The 26,656-nt window shown below is 41.4% G+C and overlaps 2 protein-coding genes across 7 annotated transcripts in view; both read right to left on the reverse strand.

The window, feature by feature from the left end:
• Nucleotides 1-443: 443 nt before the first annotated feature.
• The window catches only part of LOC135348775 (uncharacterized), a 50,915-nt gene continuing 24,702 nt past the window's right edge, over nucleotides 444-26,656 (reverse strand). The window contains exons 1-7 of one of the 4 annotated variants that reach the window (XM_064547102.1): nucleotides 5,899-5,947; nucleotides 5,644-5,715; nucleotides 5,500-5,581; nucleotides 4,839-5,198; nucleotides 3,711-4,782; nucleotides 2,329-2,463; nucleotides 446-2,149 (exon numbers count right to left, since the gene is read on the reverse strand). In XM_064547102.1, the coding sequence (XP_064403172.1) occupies nucleotides 1,035-2,149; nucleotides 2,329-2,463; nucleotides 3,711-4,782; nucleotides 4,839-5,198; nucleotides 5,500-5,571 (2,754 nt within the window). In that variant the 5' untranslated portion in view covers nucleotides 5,572-5,581; nucleotides 5,644-5,715; nucleotides 5,899-5,947 and the 3' untranslated portion in view covers nucleotides 446-1,034. Of the gene's footprint in view, nucleotides 2,150-2,328; nucleotides 2,464-3,710; nucleotides 4,783-4,838; nucleotides 5,199-5,499; nucleotides 5,582-5,643; nucleotides 5,716-5,898; nucleotides 6,002-13,368; nucleotides 13,451-13,512; nucleotides 13,691-26,656 lie in introns of those variants that run through there. The other 3 variants (XM_064547104.1, XM_064547101.1, XM_064547103.1) reach the window with 3 other exon arrangements.
• Nucleotides 18,227-25,681, reverse strand: LOC135348781 (uncharacterized). 3 transcript variants are annotated; one of them, XM_064547118.1, is made up of 6 exons: nucleotides 23,445-25,681; nucleotides 23,116-23,197; nucleotides 21,339-21,719; nucleotides 20,538-21,282; nucleotides 19,628-19,762; nucleotides 18,227-19,448 (listed from the first exon to the last, which is right to left on the reverse strand). In XM_064547118.1, the coding sequence occupies exons 2-6, from the start codon at nucleotides 23,185-23,187 to the stop codon at nucleotides 18,382-18,384; spliced, it is 2,400 nt and encodes a 799-aa protein (XP_064403188.1). In that variant the 5' UTR covers nucleotides 23,188-23,197; nucleotides 23,445-25,681; the 3' UTR covers nucleotides 18,227-18,381. The 3 variants fall into 3 exon arrangements, with proteins under 3 accessions (XP_064403188.1, XP_064403187.1, XP_064403189.1); XM_064547117.1 differs by lacking the exons at nucleotides 23,116-23,197; nucleotides 23,445-25,681 and adding an exon at nucleotides 22,013-22,589; XM_064547119.1 differs by lacking the exons at nucleotides 23,116-23,197; nucleotides 23,445-25,681 and adding an exon at nucleotides 22,396-22,586.

The following is a 26,656-nucleotide window of genomic DNA, read 5'->3' on the forward strand; positions in this document are numbered from 1 at the left end:
TGTAAGACCTCGATTTAAGGCGACATTTTTAAGTAATTACGAGCCACAGAGATCGCTTTTTTTGGGAGTTGAAAAATAACTATGTTAAAGTCCTGGTATATTTAGAGGGTCGAATCTAATTGGAGGTAGCTCCACCTAGTCTACTTGCATCGATTTCAGGCCGCATAAAAAACATGTATTTTCCAGTGGGCTATAGCATTGAGGAAAGGGTGTGGCTACATTACCTCCATTTTAGGATGAGACATTAATCATGGTCAGCGCAGCTGTCGCTACTTTTAGAGCGGTCAAACATTGCCTAAGCTCGAGGGTGCATGTCGCGTATTTTGAGAGTCGCCTTAAAACGAGGTCTTACGATACACATCTAGATCTACAGTAGAAATGAGAACAGCATGCCCAGTAACTCACCAAACAACAAGAGGTCAGATCTCTGCAGGCATAGGCGCTAGACACGTTGACACAGGTGGAACCAGGATCTTTAAAATAAAGACACACACTTGAGCAGCTTCAGCCATAGAAGAATTGCACCACCTATTTTTTCAAAACACACCTCTGTATAAAAAAGAGCAGCGCTTATTTTTCAAAACACACCTCTGTAAAAAAATCATACCATCTATTTTTGCAAAACGCGCCTCTACTTTTTCACTGCTAATTTTGGCGGTAATCACCTCCCATATACATAGGCCAGCTGCTACCACCAGAAAGCACACAGTCACACCAACGTGCTCACACTATACAGAAACAACAACCACTACATGGATGACATAACACATACACGTAGTGTGCATGTGTGTCCTTTCAATCGAAGTTTTTTTTAAATAATAATGGTTAGTACAATACTGTGGGATACACAACAGAAATAATAATGGTGCAGTGCAAAAAAGGACAAACCATTTGAAGGGATATGTAATTACGATTAAAACTTAACAGTTCAGGTGAACCAGAATTGAAGGTAAATGCAGTCGTAATATTATAATCTGATAATGTGAAACACACAACACACACTTCTAAAAATAATATAAAACGAACATGTCCACTCACTGCCCTAGGTCATAATGAGACTCGGCCTCAAGCGCTATCTTGTCAGGCGTTGTGTTCGTGTACACAGAGCTAGCCAGGGAGGCCAATGCAGGGGGCAATGCATTCGTACCATCTATAGGATTGTCCACGTAGTCATACGAATGTTTGGCAGAGGAGGAAGCAGAAAGGAATTCGCTTGCATCTGCATAATCATAAGTGTGTTGAGCTAGAGACGTTTCCTTTTTTATTGAAGTAGGAAGAAAGTCGCTAGTTTCTGTATAGTTATGTTTAGGTCGAGTTGCTTGCTCTTGGGGATAATCGGCAGTATTGTACAGACTTCCATTAGGAGGTGGAGCTTTAGACTGTACCTGTTTCGGGTGATGATTATTTGCTACATCGTATGCAGGAAGCTCAGCTTCAAGTTTACCCACTTTCGAGTATGCATTAACACTAGGTATAACTGCAGGAGGAGGGTAAGTTGTATCGTACTCGTCTCTCCCACGAATATCTTCATCTTCAATTTCTTCATAAGCTCCAGCAGACTTTGATGGATGTCTGGTCCCCTTCTTAGAAAGGGGATCACCCAATGGAGGGAAGGCTTCGTCATAGACAGGCTGCTCAATAAATGTGGCCGTGTCATAGTCAGCCAGAGAAGTCGGTTGAGGTGTTACACTTGTTATTGGAGGTTGGCGCAGTTTAGAATAGTCTTCATCTGGTGGGTTGCGAGGTTGATGCAATTTAGAATAGTCTTTATTCTGTGGGTTGGTAAAAGGTGGTCGATGAGTATGATCAGCTGTGTCGTAAACAGGTGTGCCTTCTCTTGGCAGGTTGTTATCAAGACAGCTAGCTGTATTGTACGTTGGTCCATCGAGAGTAGACGTAAGATCCTGGGTGCCTGTTTTTACCGTATGTGAGGGTGGGCTGACACTAGGGTGAGAGTAACCATCTGCTGTGTGTACGTTCGAGGTCTCGTACAGTGAATTAGTAAATGCGTGATCATCTGATGACCCTGTTCCAGTCTTTAAGTCCATTTCCAATCCCGGGCCATATATCGGATTCTGAAACTTATGTTCTGCTGACGATCCACTTCCAGTTCCAGTAATATCATAAGCATTACGAGCTGCTCCTTCATCTGTTAACAATAGCAGAAAACACACACAAAGGTTATAACAATGAGTTGCTGGGAAAATATGAGCATGCAACTATAGCCATTGTAAGAAAGCATTATTACGAAGTATAACATGCCTACCAACAGAGTTACACGCAGTATAGGTTAATACAGCATTATTCAAATTCAACTGCGCAGCTCACCTGAAACAAATTGGATATGACCTCTCCTTCGATTTTTACACACGAGCACACATACAATGATCACCAAGACGATTATCACCAGGAAGAGAGCTCCACCCGCTATACCACCCACAAGACCACCATTCACAGAAGACACTGACAATGTAAATATAGGTCACATCAATCAACACTTGTTTTAGCACCTAATTAGTATGGCTGGATTGTGGATTAAAATGCATTAAGAATCATATGCCTTTGCGTGCACACCAAAACATATCACCAAAGGAGGTTGGTCATGTAACAGCGCAGTTTTACGGAGGAATGTGCATGTACAGATAAAGAAGAAAAGATATACGGTACCTACAGAGAAAAGTTGCTGTCATAGCTACAGTAAGATGACGATCACAGCATTCTACACTACATTGTAATTTAGTAAGTAATGATACGTCCTATACAGAATGTGAGTAGCATACCGTATACCGTATAGCGGGTATATTTCGAGGGTATAAATTTTCGCGGATTTTATTTTCGTGGTCTGAGTTCCAGCCTTTTGGCGCATGCGCACATCAACATGCAGCTGTACCTCCACACCGTTAGCCTCGAATCCATAATACTGAACACGCCTACTATTATAAATTTTCGTGGGTATAAATTTTCGCGGCACAGGCTCAATCCGCGAAAACCGCGAACATTTATACCCTCGAAATATACCCGCTATACGGTAGCAGGTATTATTTTTCGAGGGTATAAACTTTCGCGGAAAGACCGGTAGGAAGGATTTCGCGGATTTAATGTTCATGGCAGTATCAGCCCTTTGGCGCATGCATGCATGCTGATATTAATGTTCATGGGTATAAATGTTCGCCGCGGTATATACTTGATCAACAAAAACCGCGAAAGATTATACCTTTGAAATATACCCGCTATATGGTAGTCATACTCGAAGCAATTACTTTATAAGCCAAATACTTACAGGTACATTGAGTTATGTCTCGGTTTGGTCTTAGTATGGCTAGTAAACAGGAGGTGTAATACAGGATTGAAAAACATTCAAGAACGCAACATTAAGATAAATAGCTAAGTTAGCGGGTTAAATCGTGGCCAACCTCCTCTTGAGCTCCCCCTAGTCAAATAAAACTTGAAGAGTATGTAAACGTCAGCAATTAATAATAGCAATCAGGGCTGCATCCAGGATTTTGGATCAGGGGGGGCGAATTGGGCAAATTAAAAATGTTGGAGTGGCGAAGTCATCAGAATTATAGCAGTACAAATGAATCTGCCAGATACTAGGGGGGCGAAACTGTGCCCAGGGGGGGTGGCGAATTACCCCCTCGCCCCCCTCAATGCAGCCCTGGCAATTAAGCACCTATACACCATTTACTAAACTAACACCAGTCACTTACCAGGTTCACAGTTACTGCCAGTGAATTCAGCCAGACAGGTGGTACATCTTGTGGATATGTTTCGTCCAGAAAGACACACTGCACAGTTAAGGCTACTATCATATCCAGGCAGACAAGTGGAGCAGCTGGAGCCGAAATCACGATTACCTATGCACTCAGAGCAATTTGTGTTAGGGTCAAAGTTAGTGGCCAAGCATGTTTGACAGAGTGTTGCTGGATCCCCTCCTGGTAGAGCACACACACTGCAGTCTGTATCAGTGAACATATCTGGTTGTAGGCAGAGGGAGCAGTTGGTGACTGGGTCTCTGTTGGGTAGGCAACTAGTACAGTCCGAGGTGATGTCCCAGCCTGGTAGACACTGAGTGCAGTTGGTAGAGGGATCTCTGTTAGGTAGGCACTGGGTACAGTTGGTAGAGGGATCTCTGTTGGGTAGGCACTGGGTGCAGTTGGTAGAGGGATCTCTGTTAGGTAGGCACTGGGTGCAGTTTGTCTGTAGGTCGTAGAGTTCCAACAAACATGATGTACAGCCATTGAGAGGATTAAAGTTTGTGTCCACGCATGATATACAGCTGGTCAATTGATCATATCTTGTGCCTATAATGCATGTCGAGCAATTTGTACAAGGATCATAGTTTGCATCAATACATGTTAAGCAGTTTTGGCCAATATCATATCCAGGAAGGCAGGCTGTGCAATTAGAGACTGGGTCATAGTTGGTCTGTACGCAAGTGGAGCAGCCAGTCGTAATATCCAGGTTGTAGAGGCAATCGTTGCAGGCTACAAGAGGTGAAGGGTCAAATCGATTATCAGCACATGTTAGAGTGCCATCAGCTTGACATTCGGCCACTCGTGGATTGTTCTGAAGTGTGGTGGTACAGTCACGTCCACAGAAACCAGGAGAGCACTCGACTCTGAAACTCATGGTCATGTGAGATATGTTGTGGACTCCAGTGAACGTCATCTCCTCAGGAAAGTCTGCTCCAAGTTGGAGGTTGTCCAGGTCAATCAACAGACTGTCTATTATGTTCGGGAGTCCACTATCCAATGCTTCTATGAAAAACTGAATTTGTCCCTAATAATTATTAAAGTTATCAAAATAGTATATACGTGCAATGAATATGAACTTACAGTCCATACAGTAAAATTTGTTTTTGAAACAGGTAGAGGATTGGGTGTTACTCCCAGTAGTGCTGTTGGACCTTGACCGAATGCTGTACTCATTTCACTGAATGGGCAAGTGCTGGGGGATATAGTACAGTCTGTGAAGAAGTACCCCATGCTGGGTCTTGTCTCTAGTGATGTACCGAATGGTCTGATGGTCCAACGGAACCTGGTGTCACATCTCTTCTCTCCTGTGTCGGTACAGTTGCCAGATTTGAATGGTAGCTCATCACAACACACTGGCATTATGTCATGACATTCAGCACACAGTCCGGTTGGGTTGGTGTAATTGACCAAGTTGACAGTTAGAATAAATTCACCACACACCTGCAAAGGAAATTTTTGAGCTCAGGCAATTTTCTGACCTCTAAAAGTAGCGACAGCTCGGGTGACAATTAATGCCGCGTCCTAAATAGAGGTAAATGTAGCCACACCTTAGCCTAGATTCCAAATGTTTTTAAGTGGCCTGAAATCGAGGCAAGTAAACTCTGTAGAGCTACCTTCAATTAGATGCGACCCTCTAAATATGCGACACCAGGACTTCAACATAATTTTTCAACCTCCAAATGAAGCGACCTCTGGCTTCGTAATTATTTTATGCTGTAGTTTTTTTTATTTTTATTCTTACAGTTTTGGATGTGGCCATCAGTATGACCGTGAGTAGTGCCACACGTAACATGTATCCTTTGGTAACCATCATGATCTACACACTGCAAATTGAAAGCACAAATGTGACTACAATGGACATACAATATTATAAATTAACATGTACATGTTCTTGGAGCTTGTATATGTATGTATAGCCTCGATCCCAGGCCGCACTTCTTCTGAGAGGCGAAGGAGGCTAGTATATGTAGGGATTGATGAATATGTAGATGTAGATCTACAAGAGCCTGGCATGCAACAACTGTCAGACTGACTGACACTGAGCCAGCAGGCCGGTCTAGAAAGTTAATCAAACATCTTACTTCTGCTATGTGTTCAATGAGCTGCTATAATTATATCAACCCAGTTACCTTAAACTTACCAAAGTATCACTTATTCTTGACACAGCTACTTGTTCTCTTGATTACTATACATGTATAATTATACCTAACTATGTCTGCTTGATCCAGACAGATCTATGATCCAGCCAGCCAAAATAGATTATTAATGAGATTCATTGTGAAATTAAGAGATCAGCGTGGGCAGATCTCACGCAATCTATGTCTACAGCCATCTACATGCACTAGCAAAAAACAAATCCACCTCTGCCAACCATAAGCTCTGGTCCAGGCTGCCGCGCTTTTTAAGGAAAAGAACGCTGCATCGTAATTACGCATCGATCATTTCGATCATACCATCATTTTCCCATTCCAGCAATACAACTGACACAAGTTCGATAAAAACTTGTTTGAATCGCCCAGATTGAACTCGAGGCTTTGCCATGCATTCAGCACATAACACACCACAGGTAAAGTGACAAACTATCGACTACATCATAACTATATAGCAAGTTGTAAGGGGATAACACATTGTGCTGGTTGAAAGAACAACTTTCTATATACTGGCTAAATTGGGAGAATAAATCATATCTATATCCAACAAAACAAACTGAACAGTTGCAAATAAGGCATACACAACACTCACAGGCAAATGGCAGCTGCAGGGATAAACAACCGAGTGAAAGAGATCCTTCGGGAGGCGAAACAATGTCATGTGAATTGGTCGATATACAAACTAGGCATATGCAGATCCATGTGTCACCTGGTCCATTACCCAAATGTAATGTGTTATTGTACCATGCAGGAAGCCATAATTATGTTTTACAAGGACAATATTAATTATGGTTTGACTACGGCAAGTACAATACATGCTACAGTACCGATAAACTTAAACTCCACCACATAAGGCTCTCCGCACTATTCTACACACTTGAAGCCAGCTTTTTGCTTTTACGTGAAAAGGTAGCACAGGAGAGTTGATGAGGCAATTGAATCGGCATGCAGTAAGACCTTATATGCCCTCGTTAGCAAAGTGCACGCAGCCTTCATACAATGCCATATAGAGAGAGTGACACAGCACATAAGGTATTCAAGAATACAATGGTGTGGTTTGCACAGACTTCACATGGTCATAATTAACCCGAGGTGCGGCGCGGCGCCACAGGGTATAGTAGTCGGTCAGTCTATTGTCTGTCTGTCTGTCGTTCGGTGTATTCTGAGTCTGCTCACCTGGATGCGATAGCGCTGTGTTTGTACCATGGATAGCCTCAACACAACAAGGTAGTAGTTTTAATTGGCAGATTTTGATGTTAAAGCTTCGTTGTCGAATAAAAGCGAGCAAGCTAAGAAGCTAAGAAGCTTAAACCTGCACGTTGGCCTTGATGTAACGTGGTTTTGACGCGAGGCTGTAGATTACACTAAACCCCAAATTAACGCATAGGTTTGCAGCTCTAATTATATCCATGGTTACAATAAACAAGTGAAAGATACGTGAAATAATCTGTGTGTATAAATGCATCTGAAAACCATGCAGGTGGGGGGAGGGGTATGCTACTGTACATGTGCCAGAGAACTGGTGAGGGAACCACGTTTATCTCACCAGTTTTCTGGCATGCGTGTTGGTTTCGCTTATTTGAAAGTCAGGAGAGGTTCAACAGTTGTCATAACTTGTCAACATGTCATGTTACACATTGAAATTGTTATGTCGCAGGATCATGCTGTTCAACACACAACAAAGGTATAAGTAAGACAAAAGGCAGTGGAGCAGAGGCTCCCATACACAAAGAGCTGCCTGGAGCGGGCCCCTATAGCTAGACCCAAAAGGAACAAAAAACAACTATACAGAAAGAACCTACTAACCAACAGAACCGTACAATAACGAGAACAGTACAATACAGAAAGTAAAGTTAACCACAGGAAATGATTAGTAATCTAATTAAGACAACTAAAAGTAAACACTATACACATTACCATAATTATTTTGGCCACTGACGCCACTCGTAGCTTGTAACCTATATTTATACATGTGTACTATCCGTTACATATACTGTTAATTAATATACAGCCAAAAACAGTCTGGAGTAGTAATTGCTACGACACGCACTAGCTATTGCGAGCGTAGCATAATACCGAATCAGCTGCTGGCTCCATAGATTCACGAGATCGTTGATGACGCGTATAGAACCTTCGCTGTTAGAAAGTGACAGGCAGTTAGTGTACTGTGTAGTCAGGGTGTCATACAGGGGAAAGGGAGGGATATCCCCCCCCCCCCTTTTGAGTGTCCATAGCTGGGTATTGAAATAACAGTTGACCTTTTTTTAGCAACATTTTCTGGTTAATTTTCTCATTTCCCCCTTCTACTACAAAATCCTGTATGACACCCTCATTGCAGATGTGCGCGTAGGAACATAAGAAGTTAAATCAGATGTATAAGCTAATTTCCAGCTACTCACAGGAATTATGTAGCAAATGTTGGATTTTTAAACTGTGCAGTGGTCAGAGTGATATAGCAAGCATTCAAGTCAAAAGATTTGAATCCTAGCTAGAGTATACCGTATAGCGGGCATATTTCGAGGGTATAAAATGTTCGCGGTTTTCGCGGATTGAGCCTGTACCGCGAAAATTTATACCCACGAAAATTTTGAATAGTAGGCGTGTTCAGTATTATGGATTCGAGGCTAACGGTGTGGAGGTACAGCTGCATGTTGATGTGCGCATGTGCCAAAAGGCTGGAACTCAGACCACGAAAATAAAATCCGCGAAATCCTTTGTAGAGGTCCATCCGCGAAAATTTATACCCTCGAAATATACCCGCTATACGGTAATCAGAGGAAACATAATTATGGTGGGATCAAATAGAAAATCCCAATTAGGAAATGAAGACTGTAAAAATAGGGCGGTAGCAGATCTACACCAATTATCAATCCCTAAATAGCCATTGCAGACCAGAGGAGGTTGGACACGATCACGTGCAACAAATTTTGGCTGAGCTGGCTGACTATGATTTCAATGTAAAGTTCTAGCTTGTTTTGTTAGCGTATCAGAGACTAAGAGCTGACTATTTTAGACTTCCTGGCTCCTTTAGGGTATAACTACCCCGACATCCAATTATCCCAAATCCTTTTCAGTTATCAGTGCATAGAATGTTTACTAGATTCCTGCCAGCCAGTACAATGCAAGCTATATTCAGCACTGCTGAACTATACTCTACCCTACAGTTTAGCTAATCCTGCTCCAACCAGGCAACAGATAAAGCTAGCCAGGCTCCATTAGCAATAACTTCAGTATCTATGGTAACCTGAGAAAAAACTTTAGAATGTCACATGAATGATGACGCATGTTCAACCTCCTTTGACTGCAGACCAACCACATAGAAAAAAGAAAGCTGAGTGTGTGTGTGTGCTCGATATAGTAAGCTAATGTTTACATGATTGATGTCTCGATCAGCTGTTAATAATGTTAGAAAACAGTACATTACCTCAAGAGCTTGTAAGCCAATTACGTTGGCAGCCACTTGAGAAGCACTTAAAGTTGTAGCTGCTTGCCAACTACGTGCATGTATTTAACTGTACACATGAAGCACACAAGGATGCAATGAGGTAGAGTAACAGAGACAGTCAAGTGAACTAGAAGTGAAGGTACAAAACTATATAATACAAACAAACATGTCCACTCACTGCCCTAGATCATAATGAGACTCGGCCTCAAGTGTTATCTTGCCAGGTGTTGTGTTTGTGTACACAAAGCTAGCCAGGAGGGCCAATGCAGGGGGCAATGCATTTGTACCATCTATAGGATTGTCCACGTAGTCATACGAATGTTTCGTAGAGGAGGAACCAGAAAGGAATTCGTTAGCGTCTGCATAATCATAAGTGCGTTGAGACGTTTCCTCTTTTATCGAAGTAGGAAGAAAGTTGCTAGTTTCTGTATAATCGTGTTCAGGTCGAGCTGCTTGCTCTTGGGGATAATCAGCAGCATCGTACAAACTTCCATTAGGAGGTGGAGCTTTAGGCTGTACCTGTTTCGGGTGATGATTATTTGCTACATCGTATGCAGGAAGCTCAGCTTCATGCTTACCCAGTTTCGAGTATGCATTAACACTAGGTACAACTGGAGGAGGGGGGTAAGTTGTATCGTACTCGTCTCTCCCACGAATATCTTCATCTTCAATCTCTTCATAAGCTCCAGCAGACTTTGATGGATGCCTGGTACCCTTCTTAGAAAGTGACTCCTCCAAAGGGGGGAAGGCTTCGTCATAGACCGGCTGCTCGATAAATGTGGCCGTGTCATAGTCAGCCAGAGCAGTTGGTTGAGGGGTTACACTTGTTATTGGAGGTTGATGCAATTTAGAATAGTCTTTATTCTGTGGGTTGGTAAGAGGTGGTTGATGAGTATGATCAGCTGTGTCGTAAACAGGTGTGCCTTCTCTTGGCAGGTTGTTATCAAGACAGCTAGCTGTATCGTACATTGGTCCATCGAGAGTAGACGTGAGTTCCTGGGTGCCTGTTTTTACCGTATGTGAGGGTGGGCTGACACTAGGGTGAGAGTAATCATCTTCTGTGTGCACATTCGAGGTCTCGTACAATGAGTTAGTAAATGCGTGATCATCTGATGACCCTGTTTCAGTCTTTAAGTCCATTTCCAATCCAGGGCCATATATCGGATTATGAAACTTATGTTCTGCTGACGAGCCACTTCCAGTTCCAGTAATATCGTAAGCATTATGAGCTGCTCCTTCATCTGTTATAACAATAGCAGGAAACACGCACAAAGGTTATAACAATGAGTTGCTGGGAAAATATAAGCATGCAACTATAGCCATTATAAGAAAGCATTATTACAAAGTATAACATGTCTACCAATAGAGTTACACACAGTATAGGGATTAAGCATTATTCAAATTCAACTGCGCAGCTCACCTGAAACAAATTTGATGTGACCTCTCCTTCGATTTTTACACACAAGCACACACACAATGATCACCAAGACGATTATCACCAGGAAGAGAGCTCCACCCGCTATACCACCCACAAGACCACCATTCACAGAAGACACTGACAATGTAAATACAGGTCACATCAATCAACACTTGTTTTAGCACCTAATTGGATTATGGATTAAAAATTTATTTAAGAATGATATGCCTGTGCGTGCACACCAAAACACAACTAAAGGAGGTTGGTCATGTAATAGCGCAGTTTTACGGAGGAATGTGCATGTACGGAAAGATATACGGTACCTACAGAGAAAAGTTGTTGTCATAGCTATAGTAAGCTAAAGATTGCTAACGATCACAGCATTCTACACTACATTGTAATAGTAAGTAATGATACGTCCTATACAGAATGTGAGTAGCATACCGTATAGTAGATATAATTTTTCGAGGGTATAAACTTTCGCGGAAAGACCGGCAGGAAGGATTTCGCGGATTTAATGTTCATGGGAGTATCAGCCCTTTGTCGCATGCATGCTGATATTAATGTTCACGGTATAATTATGCTTGATCAACAAAAACCGCGAAAGTTTATACCTTCAAAATATATCCGCTATGTAGTCAAACTCGAAGCAATTAATTTATAAGCCAGATACTTACAGGTACATTGAGTTATGTACGTCTTGGTTTGTAAACAGGAAGTGTAATACAGGATTGAAAAACACGCAAGAACGCAACATTAAGATAAAATAGCTGACTTAGCGGGTTAAATCATGACCAACCTTCTCTGGAACTCCCCCTAGTCAACTAAAACTTGTAAAGGTCAGCAATCAATAATAGCAATTAAGCACCTATACACCATTTACTAACAAACACCAATCACTTACCAGGTTCACAGTTACTTCCAGTGAATCCAGCCAGACAGGTGGTACATCTTGTGGAGATGTTTCGTTCAGATAGACACACTGTACAGTCACGGCTGCTGTCATATCCAGGCAAACAAGTGGAGCAGCTGGAGCTGAGATCACGATTACCTATGCATTCAGAGCAATTTGTGTTAGGGTCAAAGTTAGTGGCCAAGCATGTTTGACAGAGTGTTGCTGGGTCCCCTCCTGGTAGAGCACACACACTGCAGTCTGTATCAGTGAACCTGTCTGGTTGTAGGCAGAGGGAGCAGTTGGTGACTGGGTCTCTGTTGGGTAGGCAACTAGTACAGTCCGAGGTGATGTCCCAGCCTGGTAGACACTGAGTGCAGTTGGTAGAGGGATCTCTGTTGGGTAGGCAACTAGTACAGTCCGAGGTGATGTCCCAGCCTGGTAGACACTGGGTGCAGTTGATAAAGGGATCTCTGTTGGGTAGACACTGGGTGCAGTTGGTAGAGGGATCTCTGTTGTGTAGGCAACTAGTACAGTTTGAGTTGATGTCCCAGCTTGGTAGACACTGGTTGCAGTTGGTAGAGGGATCATAGTTGGTCTGTACACAAGTGGAGCAGTCTGTAGTAATATCCAGGTTGTAGAGGCAGTCGTTGCAGGCTACAAGAGGTGAAGGGTCGAATCGATTATCAGTACATGTTAGAGTGCCATCAGCTTGACATGTCGCTACTCGTGGATTGTTCTGAGGTGTTGTGGTACAGACAGGTCCACAGAAACCAGGAGAGCACTCGACTCTGAAACTCATGGTCATGTGAGATATGTTGTGGTATCCAGTGAATGTCATCTCCTCTGTGAAGTCTGCTCCAAGTTGGAGGTTGTCCAGGTCAATCAACAGACTGTCTATTATGTTCGGGAGTCCACTGTCCAATGCTTCTATGAAAAACTGAATTTGTCCCTAATAATTATTAAAGTTATCAAAATAGTATATACGTGCAATGAATATAACTTACAGTCCATACAGTCAAATCTGTTTTTGAAACAGGTAGAGGATTGGGTGTTACTCCCAGTAGTGCTGTTGGACCTTGACCGAATGCTGTACTCATTTCACTGAATGGGCAAGTGCTGGGGGACATAGTACAGTCTGTGAAGAAGTACCCCATGCTGGGTCTTGTCTCCAGTGATGTACCGAATGGTCTGATGGTCCAACGGAACCTGGTGTCACATCTCGCCTCTCCTGTGTTGTTACAGTTGCCAGATTTGTATGGTAGTTCATCACAGCACACTGGTATTGTGTCTGTAGGATGGCTTGTATTCAGCGGTCTCTGACATTCAGCACACAGTCCGGTTGGGTTGGTGTAGTTGACCAAGTTGACAGTTAGAATAAATTCACCACACACCTGCAAAGGAAATGTTTGAGCTCAGGTAATTTTCTGACCTCTAAAAGTAGCGACAGCTGGGATGATAATTAATGCCGCGTCCTAAATAGAGGTAAATGTAGCCACACCATAGCCTCGATTCTAGCGGAATCAAATGTTTTTAAGTGGCCTGAAATCGAGGCAAGTATAGACTCTGTAGAGATACCTTCAATTAGATGCGACCCTCTAAATATGCGACAACATGACTTCAACATAATTTTTCAACCTCCAAATGAAGCGACCTCTGGCTTCGTAATTATTTTATGCTGTAGTTTTTTTTATTCTGATTCTCACAGTTTTGGATGTGGCCATCAGTATGACTGTGATTAGAGCTACACGTAACATGTATCCTCTGGTAACCATCATGATCCACACACTGCAAATTGAAAGCACAAATGTGACTACAATGGACATACAATATTATAAATTAACATGTACATGTTCTTGGAGCAGCTTGTATATGTATGTATAGCCTCGATCCCAGGCCGCACTTCTTCTGAGAGGCGAAGGAGGCTAGTATTATGTAGAGATTGGTGAATATGTAGATGATGTAGATCTACAAGAGCCTGGCATGCAACAACTGTCAGACTGACTGACACTGAGAGTTAATCAAACATCTTACTTCTGCTATGTGTTCAATGAGCTGCTATAATTATATCAACCCAGTTACCTTAAACTTACCAAGTATCACTTATTCTTGACACAGCTACTTGTTCTCTTGATTACTATAAATTATACCTAAGTATGTCTGCTTGATCCAGACAGATATGATCCAGCCAGCCAAAAATAGATTATTAATGAGATTCATTGTGAAATTAAGAGATCAGCGTGGGCAGATCTCACCACAATCTACAGTCATAGTGGTGGCTATCTACAGGGTTTTGCAGAATTCTTGCAACAGGGCTAAACAGACACAGCAATGACTTCCATATATGGAAGTCAACTGCTGACTTATAATAATATTATAGTGTACATGTCCAGGTATATGTATAATGAAAGATGTCCTGTGAGCCTAAGAGAGCATCAACTTATTTATATTGACAACATTTAATTAAGGTGGCGGATGGTACACCAGGTGGATGCAAGGCAAATATTGTTGTGATGTTGGTGTGTGCAGAACTGTTGGCATAGCTGTGTATTGACTGATCATTATCAGTTGTTTTTAGTACCATTTGGAGGTTTTTGCATTCTTCAAAATAATAACCAGACAGAAGATGGCAAAGCAAAGAAGTGAGAGGAGCATACCTTCAAGACATGCACATTTTCAATGGTCATCCTGAAATGTTGGTTACAATATAAGGCCTATAAGGGGCAAGGCATCTGTCTTCAAGCTTATCAATATCAGCCAATACCACTGTTTGGAGGGTGTCATTAAATTTTATCAACTGTTCCGGTATATCATTGAAAAGAGCAACAGTTCTTACAAACGTATGAATATAAGCTGATGCTCTCTGGACATATTTCAATTCAAATGATTATACACATACCAGGGTGTCTGTCATACAGGATTTTGAATTAGAGGGGATTTTGAAGAGTCACCAGAACATTAAAAAAAAAAGTCAACAGTTATTTCAATACCCTACCGGCTATATGGATACTCAGTCGTATGACTGAGTGGATTGGAGCCAGAGGGGAATAATCATACATCCCTGTATGCTGCATATACATGTACATGTACACAAAATAATTATTAGTTGACTTCCATATATGGAAGTCATTGCAATGTCTGTTTAGCCCTGTTGCAAGGATTTTGCAAAACCCTGTACATGTACTAGCAAAAAACAAATCCACCTCTGGCAACCATAAGCTCTGGTCCGGGCCGCCGCGCTTTAGAACGCTGCATCGTAATTACGCATCGATCATTTCGATCATACCATCATTTTCCCATTCTATATAGTTCAGCAATCACAAGTTCGATAAAAAAAATTTGTTTGAATCGCCCAGATTGAACTCGAGGCTTTGCCATGCATTCAGCACATAATATACCACAGGTAAACTGACAAACCATCGACTACACAAGCATAGCAATTTTAAGGGGGAAATTTGATTGTGCTGGTTGAAATAAAAACTTTCTACTGGCTAAATTTGGAGAATAAATCATATCTATATCCAATAAAACAAACTGGACAGTTGCAAATAAGGCATACACAACACTCACAGGCAAATGGCGGCTGCAGGGATAAACAACCGAGTGAAAGAGATCCTTCGGGAGGTGAAACAATGTCATGTGAATTGGTACGATACAAACTGGCACATGCAGATCCATGTGTCACCGTGGTCCATTACCCAAATGTAATGTGTTATTGTACCATGCACGAAGCCATAATTATGACAATGACGATATCATTTATGTTAATTATGGCTTGACTATGCATATGGTAAGTACAATACACGTATAGCTACAGTACCAATAAACTTAACTCCATGCACCACATGATATAAGGCTCTCTGCACTATTCTACACTTGAAGCCAGCTTTTTGCTTTTAGGTGAAAAAGGTATACGTAGCACAGGAGAGTTGATGAGGCAATTGAATCGGCATGCAGTAAGGCCTTATACGCCCTCGTTAGCAAAGTGCACGAAGCCTTCATATGCATACAATGCCATATAGAGAGTGACACAGCACATAAGGTATTCAAGAATACAATGGTGTGGTTTGCACAGACTTCACATGGTCATAATCAACCCGAGGTGCGCCGCGGCGCCACAGGGTGTAGTAGTCAGTCAGTCTATTGTCTGTCTGTCTGTCGTTCTGTGTACTCTGAGTCTGCTCACCTGGATGCGATAGCGCTGTGTTTGGTACCACAATGGATATAGCCTCAACATAACAAGGTAGTAAATTTAAATTTGGCAGATTTTGATGTTAAAGCTTTGTTGTCGAAAAAAGCGAGCTAGCTACCGTATTACTAGAATATTTTGCTGGTGAAAAACCTTTGCGAATAAGCCAAATCAGCAGAAAATTTTACCCTTTGCGATCTAACTATTTCGTTCTGGCAAGGATCGTGTGTATTTACTAGTAATAATTTACTGTTGCGAATTGATCAACCAGCAAAGCTCGCAAATGTTTGATGCTCGCAAAACATTCTAGTAATAACGATACATGCACGTTGTCCTAGATGTACATGCGCGGCTTTGACGCGAGGCTGAAGACTACACTAACAGCTATTCAGGGCCGTAAGATGTTTTTACGGTGGGGGGCAAAGCATGCTACTGTGGCAGAAACTGGTGAAGGAAACCATGCTAATTGTTTATCTCACCAGTTCTCTGGCGTGCATGTTAATTTCGCTTATTTGAAAGTCAGGAGAGGTTCAACACTTGTTATAACTTGTCAACATGTCATGTGACACATCGAAATTGTTATGTCACAGGTTTATGCAGACATTTGAGAGTTTAGTGATAAAATACAAAGGTATAAGTATGTACAAGACAAAAGGCAGTGGAGCAGAGGCTCCCATACACAAAGAGCCGCCTGGAGCGGGCCCCTATAGCTAGGCACAAAGGGAACAAAGAACAACTATACAGAAAGAACCTACTAACGAACAGAAACCACAATAACGAGAACAGTACAATACAGGAAGTAAAGTTAACCACAGGAAATGATTAGTAATATAATTAACACAACTACACTATACACATTACCACAGAAATTATTATTATTTTGGCCACTAACGCCACTCATAGCTATAATTATACATGTGTACTATCTGTATGACGTGTGTATAAGAACCTTCGCTGTCAGAAAGTGACAGGCAGTTAGTGTACTGTGTAGTGCCTCATTGCAGCTGTGCACGTGAAGGGACATAAGAAGTTGAATCAGATGTAAATTGCCTTACAAGCTCATTTCCAGCTACTCACAGGAATTATAATTATAGCAAATGCAAATGTTGGATTTTGACACTGTGCAGTGGTCAGAGTGGTGGTGGTGTAGCAAGCATTCAAGTCAAAAGATGTGAATCCGCAACTAAACAACTGTAAAAAGTTATTGCTAATGTCCGACTGTACTGAGCCTGACTAGCTTATCTGTTGCCTGATTGGAGCCAGGATTACCTAGACTATAGGGTAGAGTATAGAGTTTCTATGGTAACGTGAAAAAACTTTAGGAATGTCACATAAATGATTGACGCATGTCCAACCTCCTCTGACTGCAGGCCAGCCACATAGGAAAAAGAAAGCTATGTGTGTGTGTGCTCGGTATATGCTAATGTTTACATGCATCGTATGTCTCGATCAGCTGTTAATAATTACCTCAAGAGCTTGTATGCCAATTACGTTGGCAGCCACTTGAAAAGCACTTAAAGTTGTAGTTCCTTGCCAACTATATACATGTATTAAAAAAAAATACTGCATGCATTCATGAACCACACATGGATGCAATGAGATAGAGCAACAGAGAAGTCAAGCTTTGTAGCTAGCATAAAAATAATAGGCTGGTTTCATTCAATTAGCTAAATTGGCTAGGCTTGATTTAGGAAGTTTAATGTCTAGTACGCCACTGTAATAGATCTGTTCTGGACTGATGCTCAACCCTATATAACCGTGCTGTTTTGATAGCTACATTTGAAGCCCATAACTTAAGCCCTTTGAAAGGTGTATCTAAATAAAGTGTTTAGATCAGTGATTGCTTTCTGATCAATTCTCGAAGGAAAAGCATGAGCTATAATAGTTACTATAGAGCCTACTAATGGGATAGTTATACAAGCTGCAACTGGTTATCATGTACTATATGCATTAACCTTGATTCCAGGCCAATTAAAATACGTATTTTAATTGGCCTGGAATTAATCGAGGCTATATATGCATCAAAGTTTATATCGGGAGGTCACCAATTCACCAACAATGCCAATGAGTAATTGGAGCAGTTTCTAGCTAGCTGACATGCCAGAACTGATGTGAAACTGTTTGTGGTCACACCACCTCGCTCCGTGCATTCCATCCCATCATATAGTGCAAAGTAAGAGTACAAATGCATCCTCATTAACAACGTTCTATAATATGATAGGCCACCTCTTCAACCATGGAAGCCACACCTACATGCTCAAGTTCTGTATAGTGCACAAAACACTCACGCACCCACACCACTACATGGATAGCTGTCATAAACATGTTGTGTGTGTGTCCCTTCAATCGAAAGTATTTGTGACAATTATGGCCAGTCAAAAACTGTACAATACATGTGGTACAACGTACCGTGTAAAGGGTGTACAAAAGAACGGGAGGGGATGAGCTATTATGATGATACACAGCTTTACAATTCAAGTGAACCATAAGTGAAGGTACAAAACTATATAATACAAATGAACATGTCCACTCACTGCCCTAGGTCATAATGAGATTCGGCCTCAAGTGTTATCTTGTCAGGTGTTGTGTTCGTGTACACAGAGCTAGCCAGGGGGGCCAATGCAGGGGGCAATGCATTTGTACCATCTATAGGATTGTCCACGTAGTCATACGAACGTTTGGCAGAGGAGGAGCCAGAAAGAAATTCGTTAGCGTCTGCATAATCATAAGTGCGTTGAGACGTTTCCTTTTTTATCGAAGTAGGAAGAAAGTCGCTAGTTTCTGTATAGTTAAGTTTAGGTCGAGTTGCTTGCTCTTGGGGATAATCAGCAGCATCGTAAAGAATTCCATTAGGAAGTGGAACTTTAGGTTGTACCTGTTTCGGGTGATGATTATTTGCTACATCGTATGCAGGAAGCTCAGCTCCATGCTTACCCACTTTCGAGTATGCATTAACACTAGGTATAACTGCAGGAGGAGGGTAAGTTGTATCGTACTCGTCTCTCCCACGGATATCCTCATCTTCAATCTCTTCATAAGCTCCAGCAGACTTTAACGGATGCCTGGTCCCTTTCTTAGAAAGGGGATCACCCAATGGAGGGAAGGCTTCGTCATAGACCGGCTGCTCAATAAAGGTGGCCGTGTCATAGTCAGCCATAGAAGTTGGCTGAGGTGTTACACTTGTTATTGGAGGTTGACGCAGTTTAGAATAGTCTTCATCCGGTAGGTTGGTAAGAGGTGGTCGATGAGTATGATCAGCTGTGTCGTAAACAGGTGTGCCTTCTTTTGGCAGGTTGTCATCAGGATAGCTGGCTGTATCGTACGTTGGTCCATCGAGAGTAGACGTGAGATCCTGGGTGCCTGTTTTTACCGTATGTAAGGGTGGGCCGACACTAGGGTGAGAGTAGTCATCTTCTGTGTGCACATTCGAGGTCTCGTATAGCGAATTAGTAAATGCGTGATCATCTGATGACCCTGTTCCAGTCTTTAAGTCCATTTCCAATCCAGGGCCATATATTGGATTCTGAAACTTATGTTCTGCTGACGATCCACTTCCAGTTCCAGTAATATCGTAAGTATTCTGAGCTGCTCCTTCATCTGTTATAACAATAGCAGGAAACACGCACAAAGGTTATAACAATGAGTTGCTGGGAAAATATGAGCATGCAACTATAGCCATTGTAAGAAAGCATTATTACGAAGTGTAACATGCCTACCAATAGAGTTACACACAGTATAGGGATTAAATTAATACAGCATTAAACCGTGCAGCTCACCTGAAACAAATTTGATATGACCTCTCCTTCGATTTTTACACACGAGTACACACACAATGATCACCAAGACGATTATCACCAGGAAGAGAGCTCCACCTGCTATACCACCCACAAGACCACCATTCACAGAAGACACTGACGGTGTATATACAGGTCATCAATCAACACTTGTTTTAGCACCTAATTAGTATGGCTAGATTGTGGATTAAGAATGATATGCCTGTGCGTACACACCAAAACACAACTAAAGGAGGTTGGTCATGTAATAGCGCAGTTTTTCAGAGGAATGTGCATGTACGGATAAAGAAGAAAAGATATACATACCTACAGAGAAAAGTTGCTGTCATAGCTATAGTAAGCTAAAGACTGCTAACGATCACAGCATTCTACACTAGATTGTAATTTAGTAAGTAATGATACGTCCTATACAGAATGTGAGTAGCATACCGTATAGGAGATATTATTTTCGAGGAAAGACCAGCAGGAAGGATTTCGCGGATTTAATGTTCATGGGAGTATCAGCCCTTTGTCGCATGCATGCATGCTGATATTAATGTTCGCGGTATAATTATGCTTGATCAACAAAAACTGCGAAAGTTTATACCTTCAAAATATATTCGCTATGTAGTCAAACTCGAAGCAATTAATTTATAAGCCAGATACTTACAGGTATATTGAGTTATGTACGTCTTGGTTTGGTCTTAACATGGCTAGTAAACAGGAAATGTAATACAGGATTGAAAAACACGCAAGAACGCAACATTAAGATAAAATAGCTGACTTAGCGGGTTAAATCGTGACCAACCTCCTCTGGAACTCCCCCTAGTCAACTAAAACTTGTAAAGGTCAGCAATCAATAATAGCAATTAAGCACCTATACACCATTTACTAACAAACACCAATCACTTACCAGGTTCACAGTTACTTCCAGTGAATCCAGCCAGACAGGTGGTACATCTTGTGGATATATTTCGTCTAGATAGACACACTGTACAGTCACGGCTGCTGTCATATCCAGGCAAACAAGTGGAGCAGCTGGAGCTGAGATCAAGATTGCCTATGCATTCAGAGCAACTTGTGTTAGGGTCAAAGTTAGTGGCCAAGCATGTTTGACAGAGTGTTGCTGGGTCTCCTCCTGGTAGAGCACACACACTGCAGTCTGTATAAATGAACCTGTCTAGTTGTAGGCAGAGGGAGCAGTTGGTGACTGGGTCTCTGTTGGGTAGGCAACTAGTACAGTACGAGGTGATGTCCCAGCCTGGTAGACACTGGGTGCAGTTGGTGGAGGGATCATAGTTGGTCTGTACGCAAGTGGAGCAGTCAGTAGTAATATCCAGGTTGTAGAGGCATTCGTTACAAGCTACAACAGGTGAAGGGTCTAATCGGTTATCAGTACATGTTAGAGTGCCATCAGCTTGACATGTCACTACTCGTGGATTGTTCTGAGGTATAGTGGTACAGTCATGTCCACAGAAACCAGGAGAGCACTCGACTCTGAAACTCATGGTCATGTGAGATATGTTGTGGACTCCAGTGAACATCATCTCCTCTGTAAAGTCTGCTCCAAGTTGGAGGTTGTCCAGGTCAATCAACAGACTGTCTATTATGTTGGGTAGTGCACTATCCAATGCTTCTATGAAAAACTGAATTCGTCCCTAATAATTATTAAAGTTATCAAAATAGTATATACGTGCAATGAATATAAACTTACAGTCCATACAGTAAAATCTGTTTTTGAAACAGGTAGAGGATTGGGTGTTACTCCCAGCAGTGCTGTTGGACCTGAACCGAATGTTGTCCTCATTTCACTGAATGGACAAGTGCTGGGGGACATAGCACAGTCTGTGAAAAAATATGGAGAGTTTTCAGAATCGCTCAGTGGTCTTGTCTCTAGTGATGCACCGAATGGTCTGATGGTCCAACGGAACCTGGTGTCACATCTCTCCTCTCCTGTGTTGTTACAATTGCCAGATATGAATGGTAGTTCATCACAGCACACTGGTACTGGCATTGTCTCATGACATTCAGCACACAGTCCGGTTGGGTTGGTGTAGTTGACCAAGTTAACAGTTAGGATAAATTCACCACACACCTGCGAAGGAAATTCTTAAGCTCAGGCAAATTTCTGACCTCTAAAAGTAGCGACAGCTGGGATGACAATTACTTATTAATGTCACATTCTAAATAGAGGTAAATGTAACCACACCCTAGCCTTGATTCTAATGTTTTTAAGTGGCCTGAAATCAAGGTAAGTAGACGAGCTACCTTCAATTAGATGCGACCCTCTAAATAATGTGATACCAGGACTTCAACATAATTTGTCAACCTCCAAATGAAGCGACCTCTAGCTTCGTAATTATTTTATTCTGTAGTTTTTTATCTTACAGTTTTGGATGTGGCCATCAGTATGACCGTGAGTAGTGCCACACGTAACATGTATCCTCTGGTAACCATCATGATCCAAATTAAAAGCACAAATGTGACTATAATGGACATACAACATGTACATGTTCCTGGAGCTTGCATATAATTATACATAATATTATGTGTATAGCCTCAATCCCAGGCTGCACTTCTTCTGAGAGGCAAAGGAGGCTAGTATATGTAGATGATGTACATCTACAAGAGCCTGGCATGCAACGAATGTCAGTCTGACTGAGGCAACAGCTAGATCTAGTAGGTCTAGAAAGTTAATCAAACATCTTACTTCTGCTAGTTCTGACCATGTGTTCAGTGAGCTGCTACAACCCAGTTACCTTATAACTTACCAAAGTACCACTTATTCTTGACACAGTTACTTGGTCTTAAATTACTTGACCCAGACAAATCTATGATCCAGCCATGCACCCAAAAATAGATTATTAATGAGATTCATTGTTGGAAATTAAAATATCAGTTGTTTTATCACTTCTATCACAGTGGTGGTTGAACTGCAAAGAGACGATACAGTCTATTTTAGCTATCCTCTGCAGTCTATCTACTAGAAATTAATCCACCTCTGCCAACTATAAGCTCTGGTCCAGGCCGCCGCGCTTTTTAAGGAAAATAACGCTGCATTGTAATTACACATCGATCATTTCGATCATACCGTCATTTTCCAAGTCTATATAGTTCAGCAATTCACCACTTACCTCCTAAGAATTAAATTATACCGATTTTGACATACTGTAATACCTAGATTTAAGGTGACCCTCCAAATGTGCAACACCTTCAAGCTTGGGCAATTTTCTGACCTCTAAAGTAGCACCAGCTGCTAATGTCTCGTCTTAAATGGAGGTAAATGTAGCCACACCCTAGACTCGATTCCGGCTACTGAAAAATAATGTTTTTAAGCGGCCTGAAATCGAGGCAAGTAGACTATAGAGTGGGGAGCTACCTCCATTTACGACACTATGACTTAATATAATATTTATTTGTCAACTTCCAAAAGAAATGACCTCTGATTTTGTAAAGGTATATGCTGTAATTTTTTTTTTTCTGATTCTTACAGTTTTGGACGTGGCCATCAGTATGACCGTGAGTAGTGCCACACGTAACATGTATCCTTTGGTAACCATCATGATCCACACACTGCAAAATTAATGTGAGAACCTACATGTTTCTGGCTATAGAGATTGGTACGTGGTGAATATGTAGATGATGTAGAAGAAGTAATTGTCAAGCCTGGCATGCAACACATGTCAGACTGACACAATAAATAGCGAATCTACATATCTAGAAATCTAATTCTGATATAATTATATAGAAATCTAGTTTTCTGACATGTTCAATGAGCTACTATAGTCTAATTATATCAATCCAGTTAACCGTAACTTACCAAAGGTACTACCTATTCTTGACACAGCTACTCTCTTGATGCTTGAATTAATTAGCCAGATTATTAATGAGATTCATTGTTGGAGATACGTGGGCAGATCTCACCACAATCATCAGCTTGTACTTGTGGAACTGCAGAGAGAGGATAATCTCCACTAGCAAAACAAATCCATCTCTGCAAGCATAACTCTGGTCCAGGCCACCGCGCTTTTTAAGGAAAAGAACGCTGCATTGCAATTCATGAATAAATCATATCGTTTATGGTATTATCATACCATCACTTGCCCATTCTATAGTTCAGCAATACAACTGATACAAGTTCGATAAAAACTTGTTTGAAACACGCAGACTGAACTCAAGGCTTTGCCACGCAGGCTGAACTCGAGGCTTTACCATGCATTCAGCACATAATACACCACAGGTAAACTGACAAACTATCAACTACACAAATATAGTAATTGTAAGGGGACAACACATTGTGCTGGTTTGAAAAAACAACTTTCTACTGGCTAAATTTGGAGAATAAATCATATCTATATCCAATAAAACAAACTGGACAGTTGCAAATAAGGCATACACAACACTCACAGGCAAATGGCGGCTGCAGGGATAAACAACCGAGTGAAAGAGATCCTTCGGGAGGTGAAACAATGTCATGTGAATTGGTACGATACAAACTAGGCACATGCAGATCCATGTGTCACCTGGTCCATTACCCAAATGTAATGTGTTAATGTACCATGCAGGAAGCCATAATTATGTTTGCATGACAATGACGATATCATGTTAATTATAGCTTGGCTATGGCAAGTACAATACATGTGTAGCTACAGTACCAAAAACTTAAACTCCACCACATGATATAAGTAAGGCTCTCTGCACTATTCTACACACTTGAAGTCGGCTTTTTGCTTTTACGTGAAAAGGGTTGCACAGGAGACAATATTAATGAGGCAATTGATTTGGCATGCGGTAAGACCTTATATGCCCTCGTTAGCAAAGTGCAGGCAGCCTTCATACACTGCCATATAGAGAGTGACACAGCACATAAGAATACGATGGTGTGGTTTGCATAGACTTTACATGGTCATAATTAACCCGAGGTGCGCCGCGGCGCCACGGGTATAGTAGTCGGTCAGTCTATTGTTTGTCCGTCGTTCCGTGTATTCTGAGTCTGCTCACCTGGATGCGATAGCACTGTGTTTGTAACACAATGGATATAGCCTCAACATAACAAGGTAGTTAAATTTGGCAGATTTTGATGTTAATTTAAAGCTTTGTTGTCGAATAAAAGCGAGCTAAGCTAAGAAGCTACATGCACGTTGGCCTAGATGTACATGTGCAGCTTTGACGCGAGGCTGTAGACTATGCAAATTTTTTATCTCACCAGCTCTCTGGCATGCGTGTTGATTTCGCTTATTTGAAAGTCAGGAGAGGTTGAACAGTTGTCATAACTTGTCAACATGTCATGTGTGACACATTGAAATTGTTATGTCGCAGGATCATGCAGACATTTGTTCAACACACAACAAAGGTATAAGTAAGACAAAAGGCAGTGGAGCAGAAGCTCCCATACACAAAGAGCTGCCTGGAGCGGGCCCCTATAGCTAGACCCAAAAACAACTATACAGAAAGGACCTACTAACGAACAGAACCAACAGAACCCTTAACAAGCACACAGGAAGTAAAGTTAACCACAGGAAATGATTAGTAATCTACAACTACACTTATACACATTACCATAATTATTTTGGCCACTGATGCCACTCGTATGCGTAACTTGTAACCTATAATTATGCATGTGTACTATCCGTTACATATACTGTTAATTAATATACAGCCAAAAACAGTCTGGAGTAGTAATCGCTACCACACGGAGTAGCTATTGCAAGTGTAGCATAATACTGAATCAGCTGCTGGCTCCATAGATTCACGAGATCGTTGATGACGCGTATAGAACCTTGCTGTTAGAAAGTGACAGGCAGTTATTAGTGTACTTTCACGTGCCTCATTGCAGATGTGCACGTGAAGGGACATAAGAAGTTGAATTAATTTCCAGCTACTCACAGGAATTATAATTATAGCAAATGCAAATGTTGAATTTTGATACTGTGCAGTGGTCAGAGTGATATACCAAGCATTCAAGTCAAAAGATTTGAATCCACAACTGTTACAATACAGCGCTATAGTATAATCAGAGGAAACATAAATTATGGAGAGCTGAGACTGTATATTTACACACAACATGTGGAAGACTAAATAGAAAACCCCAATTAGAAATTGAAGACTGTAAAAATAGGGGGTAGCAGATCTACACCACGTTGTTCAATTACCAATCCTAAATAGCCATTGCAAACCAGAAGAGGTTGGACACGATCACGTGCAACAAATTTTGGCTGAGCTGGCTGACTATGATTTCAATGTAAAGTTCTAGCTTGTTTTGTTAGCGTACCAGAGACTAAGAGCTGACTATTTTGGATTTCCTGGATCCTTTAGGGTATAACTACCCCGACATCTAATTATCCCAAATCCTTTTCATTCTGAAGAGCTATCAGTGCACAGAATGTTTACTAGATTCCTGCCAGCCGATACAATGCAAGCTACATACAGCATCGCTGAACTATACTCTACCCTATAGTCTAGCTAATCCTGCTCCAACCAGGCAACAGATAAAGCTAGCCAGGCTCCATTAGCAATATCTTTTTACAGTTGTTTAGTATCTATGGTAACCTGAGAAAAAACTTTAGGAATGTCACATGAATGATGGCGCATGTTCAACCTCCTCTGACTGCAGACCAGCCACATACAAAAAAGAAATTAAAGCTGTGTGTGTGTGTGTGCTCGGTATAGTAAGCTAATGTTTACATTCATTGATGTCTCAATCAGCAGTTAATAATGTTAAAAACAGTACATTACCTCAAGAGCTTGTAAGCCAAATACATTGGCAGCCACTTGAGAAGCACTTAAAGTTGTAGCTTCTTGCTAACTACGTACATGTATTTAACTGTACACATGAAGCACACAAGGATGCAATGAGGTAGAGTAACAGAGAGAGTGAAGCTTCGTAGCTAGCATAATAAAATAATAGGCTGGTTTCATTCGATGTCCTGCTAAGAATTAGCTAAAATTAATAGGCTAGGCTTGATTTATTGAAAAGGGAAGTTTTAATGTCTAGTGTACGCCACTGTAACAGATCTGTTCCGGCGTACTGAT

The sequence above is a fragment of the Halichondria panicea genome, chromosome 15 (genome assembly GCF_963675165.1).
Source record: "Halichondria panicea chromosome 15, odHalPani1.1, whole genome shotgun sequence".
Taxonomy (NCBI): domain Eukaryota; kingdom Metazoa; phylum Porifera; class Demospongiae; order Suberitida; family Halichondriidae; genus Halichondria; species Halichondria panicea.

Excerpts from the sequence above, each read along its gene's own strand:
- LOC135348781 (XM_064547117.1), bottom strand. The coding sequence starts at position 22,165 with ATGTATAATTATATGCAAGCTCCAGGAACATGTACATGTTGTATGTCC. Across the intron at positions 21,283-21,338 it reads CAGATTTTACTGTATGGACT|GGACGAATTCAGTTTTTCAT; the intron begins GTAAGTTTATAT and ends AATAATTATTAG. Across the intron at positions 19,449-19,627 it reads TCATATCAAATTTGTTTCAG|ATGAAGGAGCAGCTCAGAAT; the intron begins GTGAGCTGCACG and ends TTGTTATAACAG.